Source organism: Plectropomus leopardus, chromosome 13 (genome assembly GCF_008729295.1).
Source record: "Plectropomus leopardus isolate mb chromosome 13, YSFRI_Pleo_2.0, whole genome shotgun sequence".
Classification (NCBI taxonomy): Eukaryota; Metazoa; Chordata; class Actinopteri; order Perciformes; family Serranidae; genus Plectropomus; species Plectropomus leopardus.
The window spans coordinates 15,960,442-15,980,232 of record NC_056475.1 but is presented as its reverse complement, the minus strand read 5'-3'; the positions used below and the strand labels follow the sequence as shown (position 1 = coordinate 15,980,232).

Sequence of the window (19,791 nt, the reverse complement as noted above, 5' to 3'; positions counted from 1 at the left end):
GGGTGGAAGGGGTGGGATAAGAAAGATAGGGTGAACTCAATGGGTCAATGTAATTGAAGAACAGCGCACCCTGTGTTTTGAAGATGACTGTGTAAATTGATATAACATGTACATGTGCTGTATTCCTGTGGGATAAAAAATTTCAGAAAATCAATAAAACATATTTACAAAAAAAAAAAAAAAAAGAATGAGATAGGAATGAAATGCATGAATGGAGATGATGAGGTTAAACTGGAAAACACAGCAAATTTCCCCATTTGTCTCTCTGATATGAGGTTTTATTCAGCTAAACACCTGCTGAACTATACTCCTGACTCTAATTTGTGGGTTTAATTAACCTAAATGGGAAACTTAACAAATACTGCAGATGGTGAATTAGGTTGTTGTAATGCTGTAATGACAAGCTGGTTCATTACTGGCTTGAATTTGTATGAATTTCTTTTATGACTGTTGGTTGTTTCTGCTCTGCTGCCTTACAGGAGCCAGAAATCCATTTCTTCCATCTGTTTGGTGCCTCTTAGTAGTGTCTGTGTTTGAGGAGGATTTGTTTTTGTTTGAGAGCATGAAAGCGCCAGCAATTGGGTGCCCTTATGTGTCGGTTTGTGTATTTTGTGAGTGACAGAGATGAATAGGCAGTGTAATAGCATGAGTCCATTTTGTGTTTATCAGAATTATGACCACAGTTAGCATTTGCTCTCTGTTGCAGAGTGGTCATAGTAATTTGTTTCTTTCCCTGGAGATCAAATAGATTTCAGTCTTGTTTATTTTTTTCCCCCAAGGTTATATTTTATCATTTTTTGGCTTTATTGGATAGTTGTAATTGAAGAGAGGGGCAGAGAGGAAACAGAGAGAGAGAACATGTACATGTAATAAAGGTTGAATTGAACTGCTGTTTCGATTTTAGGGTTCCTGTGGATCCTTAGAAAGTCATAAAAAACATTGACTTCACTAATCTAAAAATAAGGCCTTAACTATTATTCTTATTAAGTGTCTTCAATTAATTTCTCAAAAGTCTTAAAAATGGTCAGACATTAGAAGTAGGATTTTTTGCTTCTTTTCTGACATTGCATTTTAAATCTCAAAATAATTGGCAGCATCTAATTTTTTATTTATAAAAATGATTTACCAAAAGCCTCCTGTCAAAGTCTTCATGATTGGTATTAAAGCAGTGGAATAATCCCGCATGCAGAGTGAGACGTACAAAATCCGTAATAAATATCACCAATAAATGCTAGGTATTTCCCAATTCTAACCAGATCTGACATTTTCACTGGACCAGAAATGAAATGTTTTCTGTTACAATAAAAGTTTGTGCAAAATTGTTTTTTTCCAGTTTTGGTAATTTGTAAAATTAGTCTTAAAAAAAGTCTTAAATGTATGATATTTAATTTGCCTAAAGCTGTTGGAACTCTGGATTTGGCTACCAAAGACTCCCAATACTGCTTAAGTACTGTAGATGCACCAATGTAATAAATTGAGGTAATAATGTAATGTATGATATTGTTGCACCTGAACTGGGTGTACGCTGTGTCCTTTATCCAGATCATTTATCAAAGATCCATTTATTGATCCAATCATGGAGGGCCCAGGGCTTAAACCTCTGATCCTGAGAATTTGCTAACTCGTACTCTTTGAGCTTTAGAGCTGCTCTGACCCAGAGAAGTGTGTGTGCTGCAGGTGTTCCAGGGTTCAGATGAGCAGCTGCAGGATATTTACCAAAACCACCAGAGGACAGTGAGGGAAAAGGAGCGGAGGCTGACCGATTGCCAGAAGGACCTGGAGAGAGCTGGTCGGGAGTGTCAGAGACTCAACAGAGTCAAGGCTGATCTCTTGGTAGAACAAGGTACACACATCTGCACACATGTACCGCTCTGTGTACCTGGGTAACTAATACTTCTAAATAAGCTTCCCGAAGACTAAATTAGCTGCCAAAATCCCCCTCTCTTTTCCCCAGGTCGTCTTCAGCTGGAGGCTGACCGCCACACTCAAAACATCAAGAACCGTGACACTCAGGTGAGAAAGAAAAATCAACCTCTAGCACTTATACTTCAGCAGTGAACACACTCTTAGTTGTTGGTTTGGAGGGGATGAGCTTTATTTTTGACAAGATCTAGCTCTTGTTCTTGTGCAGGTTTAATGCACTTATTGTGAAACACTTAAGGACAAAAGTTAACATTAAATTAATGTAATTTAAGAAGCAAGTGAAGTCAATGAAACACAGCCTGACTGTCAGCTCAGTTAATGGTCCTTTCATTTCTCTAACCATGTAAAATAACGACTTTATATTTTTCCATACACAATAACTGGTACTATAAATGTTGAAAATGACACTTAAAAATGAAAGAAAAAAAAATTGTTTTTATTCATCGCATTGACTCTACCTAAAGGATTTGTTTAATATAAGTGCTCAAATATCTCTGTCTTAGGTTCGTTCTTTATCATCCTATCTGGAGATGGAGGGTTACGACCGACCACCCTTCACCACTCTTCAGCTTGAGAGCTTTAATCGTCACGTCACACAGAGACTGGAGCAGGAAAAAGGGACAGTCACTCAGGTTCTGGTATGGAAAGCTATGTTTAATCTCTAAAATCAACAACAAAAACAGTCCCAACGCTTCTCTTCTCCACGCTGTATACAATATTTTATAACACAGACATTATTATTGTGTCCACTCAGGCGGACCTGCAGGAAAAGGAGCAGCAGAAGCAGCAGTCCATTGATGAAATGAGGGATAAGAAAACCGGCCTGGAGAGAACTGTAGAGCTGAAGAGAGACCTGCAGGGAAAGAAGCAGCAAGAACTGAGAAACGTCAAGACGGAGCTGCAGAGGCTGGAGGGTTCCTCTAGCCGACTGCAAGAACTGGAGAATGAGCTGGCTAAAGCGGTGAGTATACACACAATGGCTATGCTAAGGTGGTGTGGATTTCACTAGGCTGTAAGTGTGTATGAAAGCATGTTAGTCTGTTGTTTCGTTTGTTCGTTGTTTTATCGTTTTGTTGAAGTCACTCTCCTTCTCTGTGTTAATGAGTGTCACCTTGTAAGATGCTTTTCTTTCTGGCACAATGAAAGAAAGACCATTTCAATGAAGTTCTTTTGATGATGTGTGTGTGTGTGTGTGTGTGATTTTCTCTCCTCAGGAGCGTGAGCTGCAGAGTGCAGTTCAGAGCTCTAACGTGGAGGAGCTGAAGGCCGAGGTTGTGGAGCTCCAGAGAGAAAGAGCTGAGCTTGACCGCAAACAGAGACAGCTCGACCAAGAGATGGGGATGCTCAACACACACACCACTGCACGCACACAGATGGACATGTTGAATAAAGACAAGGTAATGTGTAACAACTGGAAGCAACATTCTCCCCTCTCTGGTCTCAGACTTCAGCCTTCACACCATGAAAATGTTACAAATTATTCCCCTCTTTATCGCCCCCCCCCCCCCCCCTTCTTTTTTTACTTGTTTCTGTCATCTTTCCTTTGTCTGTTGGCTGTCCTCATCTTTCCTTTTTCATTTCACCAGACGGAGAAGGAAGAGCAGGTGCGTAAGATCAAGTCTCGTCACAGTGAGGATCTGGTGTCATTACTGGGTCACTTTCCCAACAAGAGAGAGCTGGAGGACTGGATCTATTCCAAGTCTAAGGAAATCAACAGTACCAGGGACAGACTTGCCAAACTCAAGTCAGTAAGACTTATGTACATTTAAGCTCAGACGTATTAAAAAGAAAAATAGATTACTTTCTCTGGCACTGACTTTTATTATGTCATAAATGTAATAATTCTCAGTAAGGACCTGGCATCAAGTGAGCAGAATAAAAGCCACATTGCTGCTGAGATACGGAAGAAGGAGCAGCAGTTAGCCAGTGATGAAGAGAAGTTTTTCAATGTGTGTGGAAGTCAGGATCTGGAGCAGGACCTGAGCAAACTTGGAGAAGATCTGGAGAAGGTCTCAAAACAAAGAGGTAAGTGTGAAATAGAGCACTAAAACTGATAGTAGCCTATCATTCATTCCTACATTTACGTGAGATGACATTTTGAGTGTAACCTAAAAAGAAACAATGAGCCAGCCAGGTAAGGCCAGGCTCCCCTAGCTGCACGAGTAGATGTTCGGATGTCACTAGATGATGCGATGAGTCCCAGACATATCCAGAATTGGCATCTTGTTTTAGATTTTAGAGGGTTAGTGTAACCTCATCATGGATAATATAACAAAACCCTCACTGTATCACAGATTAAAGTTTTTATATAAGCCCCTATTAAGGTCTGGCTCCCTCCAAAATCACTCACTAAATGCAGCTTTGTGTGCTATTTTTTTACCACTATTTTATTTTGGTGTCTGGATTGTAAGTATGAGGTAGGAGGGATCAGTCTTTGTGTCATTCTGTGTCCCCTCTCTAAATTTTAGGGGTTTTTTTGTGGGGTGTGAGCGCATCGCAGGCAGAACTCTTCATGTGTTCCACTTTTCCTCAGCAGCAGTTTGTCTCATTTAAGTCGCAGGGTGGATAACTGATCACTCGATACAATCAGAGCTGATCAGATTAGATCGATGGATGAGAGGAGCAGCTGCTGCAGTATGTAAAAGCAAACTTTTAGACCCCGCACATTTAACATTTAAGTTTCACTTTCACTGCGTCTGATATCCTGCTGCTCTGTCTGTGCCTAGAGTACCCTCTGCACTCCAAGAGTTTGGTGCAATGAATAACCAAATGATATATGTATACTTCAGCAGTGCTCCTAATGAACAGTCCAGCTTCAGAAAAATAAAATCAATACATTGCAGCAGGTGCTGTTGCTGTGTCGGGCCGCCACAGATAAACTGATGTGTAGGAAACCCTGCAGTTATATTCATGTGACACTATAGCTTTCAGTGATGACAGTACAGATGTACAGGAATCTAATTTTAACCTTCTAATTTCCTAAGTATCGGTAGTGTTTATCTTTGTGCTTGGTGTAAAACAACCACGGAACAGATAACTGCACTGCGTAACAAAGTACAAGTGGCAGTTGCAGTCATGTATGTGTTCATTTAAACCCCAATGTCCTAGTGATAGAAGTAGCATAAAAGAATATATGATACATTTATTCTCTTTTCTTCCCCTTGTGTTTTTAAAGCCATGCTAGCCGGAGCCACAGCAGTGTACACCCAGTTCATCAGCCAGCTGACAGAGGAGAGAGAGCCCTGCTGCCCTGTGTGTCAGCGGACGTTCACCTCGGAGTCTGATCTGCAGGAAGTTATCAGCGACATGCAGTCCAAACTGCGCCTGGTGCCAGACAAGCTGAAAAACACAGAGCAGGACCTGAAGAGGAAGGAGAGGAAGAGAGATGATATGATGGCTCTCAAACCTGTCAGGTATGGAGAAAGCTGGCTGTTTAGTCGTTGTGTAATAGTGCAACAGGTGTTCTGGACTCTGAGGAAATATAAGAAATTAACAAGATTGCAACAAAAAGCATCCCATTTTTGAGTTTGGCTCTTCGCTCTAATTTTCTTGCAATCTAACTGTCACTTCTCACCATTAATTGATTCATTAGTTAGGGGTGAAATGTCAGAAAATACACAGTTTCGTGGATCCCAAGGTGATGGCTTGGAATTAATTGTTTCGAAGTATTCTGTTAACAGTAGTATGAATATATGAGCAGAGGAGAGAATCAAATCCTCACATCTGAGAAGCTGGAACAAGTGAATGTGGCAGTTTTGCTTCATAAATAAATGAAGTAATTGCAGCATTTTAAAAGCAGCCTTTTATTTAATTTGAAGCCTTTTATGTGCCAAAAAATGAAACACAGGTATCAGATTGGCACCACAACAAGGAATCAGTGGCCTCACATACAGTAGGAGATAAAACCTGCACTCTCTTGTAAAGGCTCAGGCATGTGGAGCGTGCTCACGGTTGCCTTCCTCCTGTTGTGTCTATAAACAAATCTTAAATCAGCTGGAGCATCATCTTCATTAGTGAATATGGTTTTCCATTTAAGAGTTCGCTTCAAGGTGCATGAATTACTCATGATCAAGACAATTTAAGGCAGTAAAGTAACATTGTTAAAAAAAATCCCTGATGGATTCATCCAGTCACCTGATGGTACACTCACAACAGACAGTAGACTCACTTGTCGCACTAAAAATAGATATTCATCTGTGCTCATTCAAGCAGTGTGGCATGTGGAGAAAGGAGGATGATTCTCAACAGCCCACTGGGGCTGTGTACCAAAAGATTGGTGTACAGAATTTAATTCATAATATAAATAAATTACACAAAAAAATGTACAAATATTGAATTTTAAAAGCTGGGTTTGGCATAGGAATAAGTCTGCTACTGCCATTTGGGGAATTCAGAATTTATTTTCATAGTTTTCCTTGTTTCATATCTTACTTACTTACTTAGTGGCGAATTGGGTATCTGTGTTTTCATTCAGTCATATTCCCTCTGATTTGGCTTTATATATTTACGCCATGAGGTATGAAAAATGAAGACTAGACTAATTAGATTGTGAGTTTTTTTTTTTTTAGATTAAGAGTGTTATTGAACTTTTTTGTTTTCCTTTGTCCTCTTCCCATTTGTTTAATTAAGAGTAAAGTGTGTTTTATGACATTTATGCCAGTAGATGGAGCCAGATTCTCATATGATTGAGATTTTATCTCTGGTTCACCTAGCTCTCTTTTCAGGACCTGAGTAGAACTCTACCTTCAAGAGTGAAGAGACCCAGCAGCTGCTCCCTATCTTCATATTTTGCTAGATAATAGAGGAAACCTTATTCTAAGCAAATTTACACAGCATAAATATGGTTTTAATTAATAGACCTTTTGTTAAGTTTAGGGGCTAGGGTTTGAGTATGGTGTATTCAGGTAATCAGTTAGCATGGAGTTCAGGAGTCTAGTAAGCTCAGGTTAAACATATAATTTAGTTTTTTGTTTTTTTTTTTTATTTTTGTTTACCAAAAAAATGTTATCACAAGATGAACTTGTCTTTTTCCTGAGCTTTATCTTGTAGCTGCCATTAGCAGATAAGGATTTCTCTTAGGGTTATCATAGAGATGGTTCAGTGACTAATATGCTGTTTATCTTAAAAAAAGTGAGACATTTGATAATCACCTAGTGATTTAGTGAAGACTTAACCAAAAAATCCCAAAGTTTTTGCACACAGTTTTTTGTTTTTTAAATCAAGGGTTTTACATTAACTGAAGTATTTTAGTCATTAGGTTATAAGTAACCCTTTTTAGCCTTTTTAGTAAGGCTCTGGACATACAATTCGTAAATTATCTTGTTGTGCATATACCTTTGGTGTAACTTATTGGCATATTTCATCCATCCACGGCTTCAGAGAAAAGTGTTGCCTTAGTAACAGCAAATTCAAATAAGAGGGAATGTTGGATAGCAGTATTGAAATAAATGTAACACACTCTTATTCTTTGCTCTATTTTTTTAAGTATATCAGATTGCATATCTTTTCTCTACCATTCCTTCCAGGCAGTCCATTGTTCAGTGTCAGGAAAAGGACTTACCTGAGTTGAGAAACCGCCTGCAGACTGTGAACAGAGAAATTGAGAGGCTGAAGGGCGATGTGGAGGAGCAGGAGACTCTGCTTGGTACCCTGATGTCAGAGGAGGAAACAGCCAAGGCCTGCCTGCAGGATATATCTCTCATGGACAGATACCTGGTACCATTCTCCTGTCCTCCCGCCTTAATTCATTTGCTCTTCCTATTCTTAGCAGGAAAAATGACAACATTGGCATTTGAGTGGTGACACTAAGCAATTTTGGTGATTAAGAAACATCACTATAAGACAAAGCATTCCTGGAAATTGATATACACCTCCCTTCCTCCCCATCTCCCTTCTCACCTTGCTGTATTACTTCTTTTCTTCAGATGGACCTTAAAGAGTTGGAGAGGAAAATAGCACAGCAGGCAGCCAAACTCCAGGGAGTAGACCTGACCAGAACCATCCAGCAAGTCAGCCAGGAGAAACAAGAAACTCAGCACAAGCTAGACACAAGTAAGATCAAATTATACCGCCATACACACTTAGAGGGAAATTCTGTTTGTCTACAGTCTGTCTCATGTTGTAGTTTTTCCACTGCTGTTTTTTGAATCTTCTTTGCTTTAATTGCTGAAATTAAGGGTATCTGGTATCAGAAAGGTAAAAATGTAGTACAGAGGGCAACCACATTAACAAATTAAACAGGTCATATTTAATTAACACACTTCCTAAATTTAAAGTGAGAATGAAGGCAAAAGCACATCCAGTATCCATTATAATCTCCCTTTTCATTTGCTCTCAGATCCTGAAAGACTTTTCCTTGCTGTATTTTTACTGCACAACTGGAACATCTAACAGGATTTAAAACTATTATTTACCTTAGCATATTTGGCAGACTCAGTCAACTGTGTTGCTACTCACTATGCTGAGGTTGGTCTGCAGAAAAAGAATATCATCCTTAGTCTCTGGTTTAAGCTGGATTCTCCCTTCCAGCAAAAGGCATCTCTCTTTACTGGCTGTGCTCAGCGCCATGTTATACCATATATAATAACACTGTACTATACTATAATAGTATATACTATAATACTGCTCATTTGATTAAGTTCAATACTGCACAATCATGGTCATTTTTGATCTCACCAGAAAAAGCATGTTTGTTCTCACCCGCTGTCCACATGCAATTAGTTCACGTTTACCCATGCACATACCCAGGAATTTATTCAGATTTTTTACCTGTTACACTACTTTTTGTGGGGGCGTGCCATGTTGGTATATGGAAAAAAATACTTTCATAGACTTAAAGATTGCTTAAAACAGGTAGATAATCAAAATAGTGGGAGTAAGTATGGCATTTAGGTGGTTTCATCATTAACGCCACAATAAGTTATCAACACTAACGATCACTCGTTGGTCCCCAGCTGTTTATGCATTGATTGTTGACTGGCTGAGTCTGTTGGAAGAGGGAATGGATTTGAAGCAAACAAAAGATTGTTTTGTCTTTGCCTGTTTGTAACTTTGTGTGTCCTTGCAGCCTCCAGCAAGATGGAGCTGAAACGTAAGCTGATCCAGGACCAGCAGGATCAGATTCAGATACTAAAAAGTTCAGTGAATGAGACGAGAGCAGAGAAACTCCAGCTAAGCAGCGATATGCAGAAACAGCAGCAGCTGGAGGAGCAATGTGTTGAGTTCACCACGGAAATACAGGCCTTAACCAGGGACATCAGGGTACATTTTATTGTTTTTGTGTATGTAAGCTACTTCTTGTAAGATGCTGATGTAGAGGCACCTGTGAATAACTGTAGATCACACAAAAATATGCAAGACACAATATTTTTGTACTGCTAACACCTTTCATGTTTTGACGTTTAAGGTCAGCCTGTTACTGAGAATGCAATGCACATTTTGCACATTTTCCTGTTACATTGTGTCCCAACAGGAAGCGAAGGAACAGCTGTCCCCTTTGTCTGCGGCTCTGGAGAAGCTGCAACAGGAGAAGAAGGAGCTGATGGAGCGCAAGAGGCAAAGGCAGGAAGAGGGGCAGGAGAAGGTGGATACATCCTCACTTTTGTCTCTCTGTTACGGTTGTTTTGCTCACATTGGACTGTACAGAGTAGATTATATCCTTCTCTCCTTGTTATGTCTTAATCTTTTGGATTTACTCTCCATTTTTGCTTGAACAGCTGATGATGGGTCTTTTCTGTGCTTTCTGTTATGTTCTGTTTCTATTCGTTTATTCACTGAGTGTATTTAATAGTGCAACATATATATTAAACATCGAGTAAGCCCTATTTTAGAAAGCCTAGAAAGTTCTGAAAGGATCTACTGTTGTGTCTCCATAGCCAAAAAAGATCATAACAACTACCAGAATGTAAACCAAGTCACATTTCCTAATAATCTTGAAATAAGGGGTTAAGAGTGAATTCTGAAATTGTCTCTACAGTAAATTTGGCAATGCAAAAAACAGTAAGGATGGACAGAAAGCAGTTTTGAACTGAATCTTAATCTTGTCACTATTTTCCCTCTGACAGATCAATGCCATCAAAGACAGAGTGAAGGCGATCACTACTTTGGAAAGAGACATCACCAAATACGTTGACGAAGGCAAAGATGACTACAAAGAGGTCAAATGTTTTTCCATATACAAAACATCTGTGTTCCTGATACTTCCATGGATTATTTTGTGATGGACTTTACAGACACATGGTTATCGCATGCCATCCTTATTCACGCTGAAACACCAGCTTTCCTTTTTCTTTGAATGACTTTGATCTAATTGTGTGGGATTATTCATTTCTTTGACTTTATTGACATTGTTTGTTGCAGCAAAAAGAGTCTGAGCTTCAAGAAACCAACACTCAGCTCCATGAGGCTGAGAAGCACAAAGACAAGATAACCAAGGAGATGGGAAACATCCGTCAGGACATAGACACTCAAAAGGTACAGCCTCCCGAATATTCTCTCCATTCTTATTTTTATGTCTCTTTTTTCTTCTTTATAAAAAAAAAGTTGTGGGTTCAATCCACCATCATAGTTAGTGGAAATGAGGCCTTTGTAGGGTCTTAAGTTTCTGGCACAACTACACCTACTCACAATATGCACAGGAAAGAGAAGCTGTCTGAAAGGGTATCTTTTTTTTATTTTTTTCCTAGGTCCAAGAACGCTGGTTGCAGGACAACCTGACCTTGAGGAAACGCGTTGAGGAGTTGAAGGAGCTTGTGTCAAAACGCGAGGCTATCATGAAGGAAATGGGCAACATGCAAGTCTTGCAGCTGCAGCAGTAAGAGCTCTCCACTGTTATCGATCATCTGTAATATCAGCAAATCTGATCAAAGGGAGCCAAGCTGCACAGGGGTTACCTGTTCAAGACATGTCCATTCTCTTTTCTTTGGCAAAGTCACACTTTCAAAGGTTACTCCTGGTCACTTTGGTAGTAAAATTAGAAGTTTGTGACAATGTTTTCACCTCTTTGCTTGATGTGGTTGCCCAGAGAACGACGTGAAGGTGAACGGAAGTTGGAAGAGTTGAAGAAGAACCGCAGTATTGCGCTGGGTCGTCAAAAAGGCTTTGAGGAGGCAATACTGGATTGCAGGTGAGATATGCAGTTCTTGGGTTTATGCAGTACAGAGCATAACCAAATTCAGCTGCCATGTTCTTTATTATACCATTCTAGTATTTAAGGCTGACATATGTTAGTGCACCTATTGTACTGAGAAGATCAGTGATTTCATATTTATTTGATATTTTCATCACTTAATGACTGAACATCTGAAACACAGGAAGTTGTTGGTTATCGAATTCTTTTGCTTCTTTTTTAAAATGATTATTAATAGCGTTATTTCTTTCTCATGGATTAAACTAATTGTTTTCCCACTGCCATTTAGTGTTATTATTGTATATGAATTTTAACTATTATTTGTGGGTAGTACACTTTAACTTGTACAGCACTGTGGTCAACTCTGGTTGTTTTTAAAGAATGCTATATAAATAAAGTTGGTATCATTTATTTGATCTCCTATTTGAATTGGTTGCTTGTAGAAAAGAGCTGCGAGAGGATCAGTATGACAAAGCTGATGAGCGCTACAAAAACAAGATGATCACCATGAGGACAACTGAGCTGGTCATTAAAGACCTGGATCTCTACTACAAAGCCCTTGATCAGTAAGTGTTGCCCAGAGATGTACAAACACACACACACACACACACACACTCGTAGGTACTAATCACAAATTGTGAGCTACTTTGGGATTGCCAGGGAGTATGAGGTGTTAGTTTCAGTAGTGTCATTTATTTATTTATTTACTTACTATTTTTGTATCATCTGAACTAATGAGCACAAATCAATTACTTGAGCAGATTTCTCCCTGAATTTTGATACCTGAGAATGCGAGCTGGAAATGACAGGTCCAGGTTATATACCTGATATTACGATCACAATAATATCTTCTGTTTATTGGGATATTTTCCCACAAATATCAAAAGGCGGTGCTTTTAGAATCAAATGTCAGAGACCTTTACTCAGCCTGGGAAAGTTTATGTCCACGTATACTATGACTCAAACTGAAACACATCTGAAAGATTAATGTCAGTGTGAAACCACAAAAATAAACGTAACCACATGCAAAAGGACAAGAAACAAGACAAGAGTGTAAGCATCATTAACAATACCAGCACAACTTAGTTTATTGTTACTGCGTTCAACCAGTCAGTCCTTGCAATTCACTTGTGTCATCACATACCGCTATCTAGTAACAAGTTAAGGTGTAATGTGTGCGAGCACTGCAATGAAATGCACCTAACATGACGGGCTCTTCAGCGACAGTGGGAAAGACTGCCTGAACTTGAGCCACGATGCGCTGTGTTCAACGCTTCACATTATCATTCTAAGCTTGAATTTAGACCTCCGTAAAGCTGCTCGTCTTGTCAGTGTGTGAAGCTAATGTTATCTCAAGCAGCTTTAGTGCAGAACTACTATGCAGCTGTTATCAGTAAATATAAGGCCACTTTTGAATCTCATGATACAAAATACAATCGCATAATGTCTAGTATACCACCAATGAATACTTAAATATATTGGAGACAAATTGGATTAATGGCAAGTCTTCTTCAATACAGCACGATGATCATATTGTTAATTATGGTCCCGTTTAGTGTGAAATAGATAATAATAAAGGGTATGATTTCGGGTGTTGCTACCTTGTGATTGACAAGTCGCTACTGCGACAGGTTTCCCGGGTTCTCAGTTAGATCCATACCTGGCTCCTCCACAGTTCAAGCCTTTCGTCCAAATATGGTCACTTCTGGCTCCAAAACACCAATATGGCAATGGCCAAAATGCTTAACTTGAGGCTTAAAAATGGTAACCCACAAACCAATGGGTGATGTCGTCGTGGCAACCTCCTCATCTTTTACACAGTGAGTACAGCAAAAGAATAAAATATGAGAACAGAATATGGTCTTAAACTTGAGAAAAGTTAATCTGTCTTTTTTTTATATTCTAAAGGCACTCGGGATTCAAATGTTATGTTGACCATGTTTCTGTTGAATCTAATTCAGAAAAGCTGTAAAATGCTTCCACTATTCCAAATCAATGCTTGACATCAGCATTATGCAAATAAGCACATTACGTCATCTTTTTTACTGACTTCTTAAGCTAGTGCTAGCTACTTTCATTGGAAAAGAGTTGGTGACACTGATCAAAATCACATTCATTTGCCACAAATTAAAGTGAAGCAAAGCTGTGACGACATTTGTGGCAAAGGGAGTACATGACGCAGCACTTTGTGTAGGTGGGCAGTAAGACAGTAAGTAAGTCTTTGCAGTAAGACACGTCAGTAGTCATGAATCTAAACTTTCTCTTATCTTTTCTCATCATAATGCACTGGAAACCGGTGTGGTTAACACCTGAAAAGTTTGCAAAGTGTGTCGCTATAGTATTATATTTTCTATGTGTGAAACAATAAGGTGATTAATCATAGTATTCAATCAGTGTAAAACTGAACATCTTTTTGTTTAGGACTATTGGTCAAATAAAACATCACATTTTAATTCACACTGGGAAATTATGACCATATAATTGAAGTTATATGTTTTCACTATTTTTTTTTTCACCATGTATTGACATTACTAAACACTGATACTGACTTACCGATAAAACAACCAGCTGCTTAATTGATAAAGAAAAGGTTATTGTAATTAAAGCCCTAATACATTTAGTTTTTTATTCTTGATATCAAAAGTAATGGATATTATTTGAACAGAGGAAATAATGATTAATGAGTATTTTTAATAATCACAGGGTATACAATAAATGGCAACCTTTAAAAGAGAATCAGAAAGTTGATCTTTTACTGAAATACAGTTCTTACAAGCTTAAGATGTTATCACACACTATCATGTTTGTTTTCTTGAAATATGACTGCATTACTATCATTGACATCATTGCAATATGGCATCAGGTTTGCATTTTCTTTCATGATATATGTGATAAAATGTGTGAAGAATTGGAAAATTATCAGCAGGGTAGCAAAGCACGACAGTGCACGTCTTAAAATGTGAAGAACTGTGTCATAGAGGTTTTAATTTGAGAACAAAATTGCAATTGGCTTTCTTGCCAAAAACATTTTTTCCCATTCCATCTAAAATCCAATCAAAATTAATATGTGAAGTCATGGCGGCAAACTACTTTTTTTTGTTCTAGGATATATGGATAAGTGTGACAGAGACACTGACTGTGGATGAAAGGCTTAAGTGAGCCCCAGTAAGGAAGTGTGAACTCACAGTCTCAGATACCATCTGAGAAGAGAGCAGAAGCATCATTTACCCATATGTGTGGGTTAAGGCATCACTTTCTGCAGTGATGCAGCGTCTGTTATCAAGATTGAAAGCGAGCCTTAGCATCCTCCAGCAGCAGACTGTACATCCAGGTCACAGTTTCTGTCTGAATACACAGAACATGGTTTCATGGTGAGATGTTTGATTTGGGAGTGAAAAAAAAAGCAACATGAAACTCCCACTCTCACTCACTTTGTGCCTGTCAACTACCTATAGTCTGTGTTTCTTTGTCGTAAAAATGACTTTGATTCAAAACTTATTATGTATTAGGTGTCTGTTTGTTTTATAAAGGAAATTGCACAGTAATCAACATTTGCATTTTAAAAAACACTGTAAATGCTCCAAGGGTTAACTCCACAACTGTTTTGTTACTGCATTTTCAAGTACTTTACTGATATGTATAATAAAGTGCAGTACCAGTTTCACTTGCTCTACAGTTATCTTCTCAACTGTGTGTAACAGCTACAGAATTATGTTCATAATCCAACCAAAATCTTTTCAGATGGACGTCCCTGAAGCGAAGTGTTATAAATGGGGGACCATGACCTAATGTGTATCAGTTAGGAGTCCTTGAGAACTAGTAGTCTAGTTAGTCTGTTTCGGCAGTTACCAAAACTGGTTTTGATCGGGGCGAAAAAAAAACTGTGTGCTGTTTCTGCAGTCTTTCTCCTGTTGCTGGCAGCCTTTTGCGGCACAGTGTACTACATGCAATTCATCGTCAATATAGCACGTCTGCATGGGTTTAATAAATACATATGCGTCTGTATTTTTCACAATATTAAAAAATCGAACCGTTGGGATTTCTTAATGCTTTGTAATACACCACCAAAGCCAACTAGCATCCATTCGGTTTATTTCATTTAAAACTAAAAGAAATGTTGAATGGACTCATTTTAGTGGGATAAGTTTAGTTTGGCACATCAAATGTAGAGCTCTTTGTACGCTCTTTGGTACTGAAACGAAATCAATTTTAAAACTGATGCTCAAGTACATCCAGGAGTATGTCAAAGTATGTCAAAGCTGCCAGGTTGTTGAGTCACAAACGAAGAACAGTCACTGTAGGTGTTTGAACCAAATATTGTGTCTGATGTCTGAATTTTTTGTACTACTTAACTACTGGTAACCCAGACATGACCGTCTTGTTTTCATCTCATATTTTGGGGTAAAAACTGAAATTTGAATCTTTATTCCTCCACCCTAGAGAAGTGCTTCCTTCTTCAGATCATAAATAGCAACGTGCATCTTGCACATACACATCTTGCTATAACCACAGTCTGATCTGCTGGTCACTGAGCGGCAACTAGATATCTTCTGTCGAAATAATGGCAAGGTAAACAGTTGACAAGCAGAAAGAAAACACAAGCCATGATTATGAAAGATATCCACTTAGATTAAGTCAGACCGCTGAAGCCTCATATTAACTTCTGGTAAATTTTGCAATGTATTTTTGCACAGATTTAGGGCTGTGGATTTTGTACATCATGTCTTACACTGGAAGCATCTCAGGAAGGATCTTTCAGAAGCCATTATGATGAGGAGGACCATGCTGTTTAACTCTAATTCAATAATCTAAACAATAGAACAATACAAGTCCAATACTTTTTGACCTGCTATATCTATGCTCTATCTTAAATATAAGATATCTTCTCATGAATAAGTCATGTTATATTTTTGTTTCCTCGAAGTTCAATTCCCTTGCAATAGGAAGTCATAAACCATGACTTCCGTCTGTTACATAAACAGGTTAAACACATGCAAGGTACACAGGGTCAGATAGATTGATAAGGACTGCTCTGCTCCCACTGTCTTTTCTTCCTTTCTTCATGCTTTGTTGATTTTTCTGCCATATACGGGCTTCAAGTCGAAGCGTTGCATTATCATTGTGGTGTTTTCAACCACAGAGTTTTTTGTCAATTTGCTAGATGATAGACAAATTGGTTCTTGGTATGCCGGAAAGCGACATCTAGGTGGCTGTCTTCATATCTTTTATATCTACATGTGTCTTTGGCATTTGTCAAAGTGAGATGGATTTAGTTAAAAAAAAAACAGTGCTGTCGCTGTCATTTTGTTTCTGTTTAGTCAGGCCATGTGTGTAACGGCACATTTGTTGAAGTTTCATAAAGCTTTATGGTGGTTATTTATTTGTTTGTATAGCCTCTCATTTCTTTGCACATTTTTGACTGTGCACCAAGACCTATTAAGCAGCTCACTGTGAATTGTGGGAAGATTAATGGCAGATAAACATTACATAAGCATGTGCAGACATAGGAAATGCTCAGCTGCCATTTTGAGCTCATGCGTTGTGACTATAAACATTTTTTATACTATTAAAACATTTTAACTGTTAGATGTGCAATTCTGTATTTATAAATTGTGATCTTGAGTCCGCTTCTGTCTTGAGTTTTTCACCTTATTGTCAAAACAGAAATGCCACTTGGGTAAAGTGAGATGACCAACAAAACGATGTGTAGTCGATGCCCGTCTTTTGGGAAGGTAAACATCGTATTGAGTCTACTGTTGAGTTAACACCCTTTTTGTCTTTCTGTTTTCCTCAGAACCATCATGAAATTTCACAGCATGAAGATGGATGAGATCAACAAGATTATCAGAGACCTATGGCGCAGCACCTACAGGGGTCAAGGTGCATCTCGCTTTTAAAAAAAGTTACATAAAGTCTTACGTTCATGTAGTATTTTACAGAGTTCTCCCCCTTCACTCCGTGTTTCATGATTCCCTCTTTTCTCCCTACAGACATTGAGTACGTGGAGATCAGGTCTGATGTGGATGAAAACTCATCTGCTGGAGTGAGGCGGAGAGTTTACAACTACAGAGTAGTTATGGTGAAAGGAGACACAGCTCTGGATATGAGAGGACGCTGCAGTGCAGGCCAGAAGGTACCAGAAAAGTTTTGTTTGGTTTGGGGTTCTTTTGTTGTTTTGTATTAGCACATACTGCATACTACATAAACCTTTTTGTGTGTGATAAACAAAAGAAATTCTGAAGTGAATCATTTTGTAAGCAAGTGAAGTACCAAAAAAAGGGGAGTAGAAATCTGAATTTCGTGTGTTTTTTTGCTTAATTATTTTTTGTGGGGTTTTTTTTTTTTTTTTTTTTTTGACTATGTGTGTCTAGGTGTTGGCGTCACTGATCATCCGTCTAGCTCTGGCAGAGACCTTCTGTCTGAACTGTGGGATACTGGCCCTCGATGAGCCCACCACCAACCTGGACCGAGACAACATAGAGTCACTGGCACATGCCCTTGTAGAGTCAGTACACACACACGCACACACACGCACACACACACACACACACACACACACACACACACACACACAATATTTTACCTCAACACTTGCAAGGACCCTCATTGAAATGATACATCGCTTAACCACTAATCTTGACCGACTGTCACGTGCACAAACCGTAACAACAATTCTTACCTGATACCTAAAACTGTCTCTAGCTTTCAGACCAAGTCTGAGTCTTCAGACAGACCTTCTGAGGAAGTGAAGATCAGTCTGAATGTTCTCACTCTCAAGGTGTCAAAAATAGATCTTCAACTCAGGTCAAGTCCTCACACAGATAGAAGTACAAAAAATATACATGCACTGAGTGTGCATCTGGGCTGCACTCATTTTTAAATCCTCTTCAACCACATTTCTAGGTGGTTATTATTGATAGACTGATAAAAGCTCTGCAACAACAAGATGCAAAAGTCTGCTATCATGTGGTTAGTGCATCGTGAACTACATGAAATCATGTACCTCTTTATCTCCTGTTGCTTGCTCTCCCCAGAATCATTAAGAGCCGCTCTCGTCAGCGTAACTTCCAGCTGCTGGTCATCACCCACGATGAGGACTTTGTGGAGCTGCTGGGGCGGTCTAGCTACATCGAGCACTTTTACCGCATTCGTAAGAACCAGGACCAGAACTCAGAGATCACAAAGTGCAGCATCACCTCCCTCTCATCCTATCTTCACTGAGCAGACAAAAGACTCTTTAAACCCTGTCATCTTCTTATGTTGGGCAAAATGAATGTTCAGTTGATTAAGTTTAATAACAGTAATGATACAATATTTCTGTGGTTTGAAGCAAAAATCCACTTTCAAGTCACTCCTTCTATTAACTTCTTGGATTGTTAACCGATGTGCACAACACTTGCACATAGACTCCCTTTATGTATCACCTCAACACAAAGGGCACTCTCTGTTCTGTGTTTTTCTCAGTGCAACTGGAATGAAATTTCTAGAAACTCTGCTCTGGTAGCATACAGTGTTGATATACCTGTTGATGTACCTTTGTTTAAAAGCCTAAACTTCATTTGTGCTCTGCACTTTGTGTCGTCCATTACAACCATTGTTGCCATTGTAACCATTGTGGCAGGCTAACTCCTGCACAACGGATTTGCAGCAAGTCGCAGACTCACTGAGTTGAGGTTTTACAGTAACACAAAACAAGCAATATTCAAATACGCACATAAGCTCTGTGTTAGTTATTCATTTTTACCGCAACTCTTATTTCCCTTTTTCTTTTGTTGCCATTAATTTCAAAATTGTAGAGAGTCGCTGATCAGTGGACAGCCGAGAGGCAAAAAGAAACTGCAAGGAAAAGAGCGTGTTGATCAACATTTCACATCTAACTTGGTGAATTAAGAGTTGATTTTGATCAAGAGAGAGCTGGTGACTGTTGGAACAGTGGACTAACCCATTAAATGAAAAACAAGATGAATAAGATGGTTTTGATGAGGTTTATCTTGTGTCTGTCAAGTTTGACTGAAGTGTGTTTAGGATCTAAACTATCATTTGTTTCAGTTGAAAGAAAGAGAAAAACATTGCTAAGTGTGCGGTTGTAATTTTCTGTTTAGTTAGGGAAAAAGGCCTGAGAGTGGGCCCAACTGAAATCTCAAACTAGTCATTGTGACACGCATTGGCCTCCCTGATGCGTGTTGTCACCATAGCAACAAACAACAGTCGTTACTTTCTTTTTTACTAGTCGAATGACTACGGTACACAGTTCAGTGTCCTTTATCGTCATTCTGTTTCTATGATTTAGACATTCTTGAAGGACAGCGGAAATCAAAATAACTTAAAACAAACAGATATTGACAGCTATAATCTCAGCTCATAGCTTGAACAGCTTCTATGTTATTGACCACAACTCTGATATAAAGTGGTCTTGCACTGGTGTTTGAAGTCTTTACAAAGTGTTCAGTAGCCATCTACTGGCCAGCAGTGGCAACAGAAAAAGATTTGTTCTACTTTTTCAATAATACTTTGCAGTTGTAATTCCATATATGCCACTTTGTGAACTTTATGTTCTCTCATTAAATCTCTTGTGAAGGACAGGGATTGTTATTTATGACTGTGCCTCTTTTCACTGATGTACGTGATTATTTTTTGACAACCAACCCTATAGATTCAGTCTGAAGAAGCAGCACTCAGTTGTGGTGATGTTGCTCATCCACCACATATTAATCAAGCCAATCTTATCTCACACACTGCCG

The 19,791-nt window shown here is 38.8% G+C and overlaps 1 protein-coding gene across 1 annotated transcript in view; it reads left to right on the top strand.

Moving 5' to 3' along the window:
* Nucleotides 1–19,016, top strand: part of rad50 (RAD50 homolog, double strand break repair protein) — a 24,792-nt gene extending 5,776 nt beyond the window's left edge. Inside the window, exons 8-28 of the mRNA XM_042499602.1 lie at nucleotides 1,678–1,843; nucleotides 1,955–2,013; nucleotides 2,427–2,561; nucleotides 2,678–2,884; nucleotides 3,138–3,320; nucleotides 3,510–3,667; nucleotides 3,773–3,948; nucleotides 5,099–5,336; nucleotides 7,449–7,638; nucleotides 7,848–7,974; nucleotides 8,990–9,183; nucleotides 9,395–9,505; nucleotides 9,987–10,079; nucleotides 10,282–10,395; nucleotides 10,608–10,735; nucleotides 10,946–11,047; nucleotides 11,494–11,616; nucleotides 16,845–16,930; nucleotides 17,041–17,183; nucleotides 17,422–17,555; nucleotides 18,085–19,016. Coding sequence (XP_042355536.1) covers nucleotides 1,678–1,843; nucleotides 1,955–2,013; nucleotides 2,427–2,561; nucleotides 2,678–2,884; nucleotides 3,138–3,320; nucleotides 3,510–3,667; nucleotides 3,773–3,948; nucleotides 5,099–5,336; nucleotides 7,449–7,638; nucleotides 7,848–7,974; nucleotides 8,990–9,183; nucleotides 9,395–9,505; nucleotides 9,987–10,079; nucleotides 10,282–10,395; nucleotides 10,608–10,735; nucleotides 10,946–11,047; nucleotides 11,494–11,616; nucleotides 16,845–16,930; nucleotides 17,041–17,183; nucleotides 17,422–17,555; nucleotides 18,085–18,271 — 3,054 coding nt within the window. The 3' untranslated portion in view covers nucleotides 18,272–19,016. The remainder of the gene's footprint in view (nucleotides 1–1,677; nucleotides 1,844–1,954; nucleotides 2,014–2,426; nucleotides 2,562–2,677; nucleotides 2,885–3,137; nucleotides 3,321–3,509; nucleotides 3,668–3,772; nucleotides 3,949–5,098; nucleotides 5,337–7,448; nucleotides 7,639–7,847; nucleotides 7,975–8,989; nucleotides 9,184–9,394; nucleotides 9,506–9,986; nucleotides 10,080–10,281; nucleotides 10,396–10,607; nucleotides 10,736–10,945; nucleotides 11,048–11,493; nucleotides 11,617–16,844; nucleotides 16,931–17,040; nucleotides 17,184–17,421; nucleotides 17,556–18,084) is intronic.
* The last annotated feature ends 775 nt before the right edge of the window (nucleotides 19,017–19,791 follow it).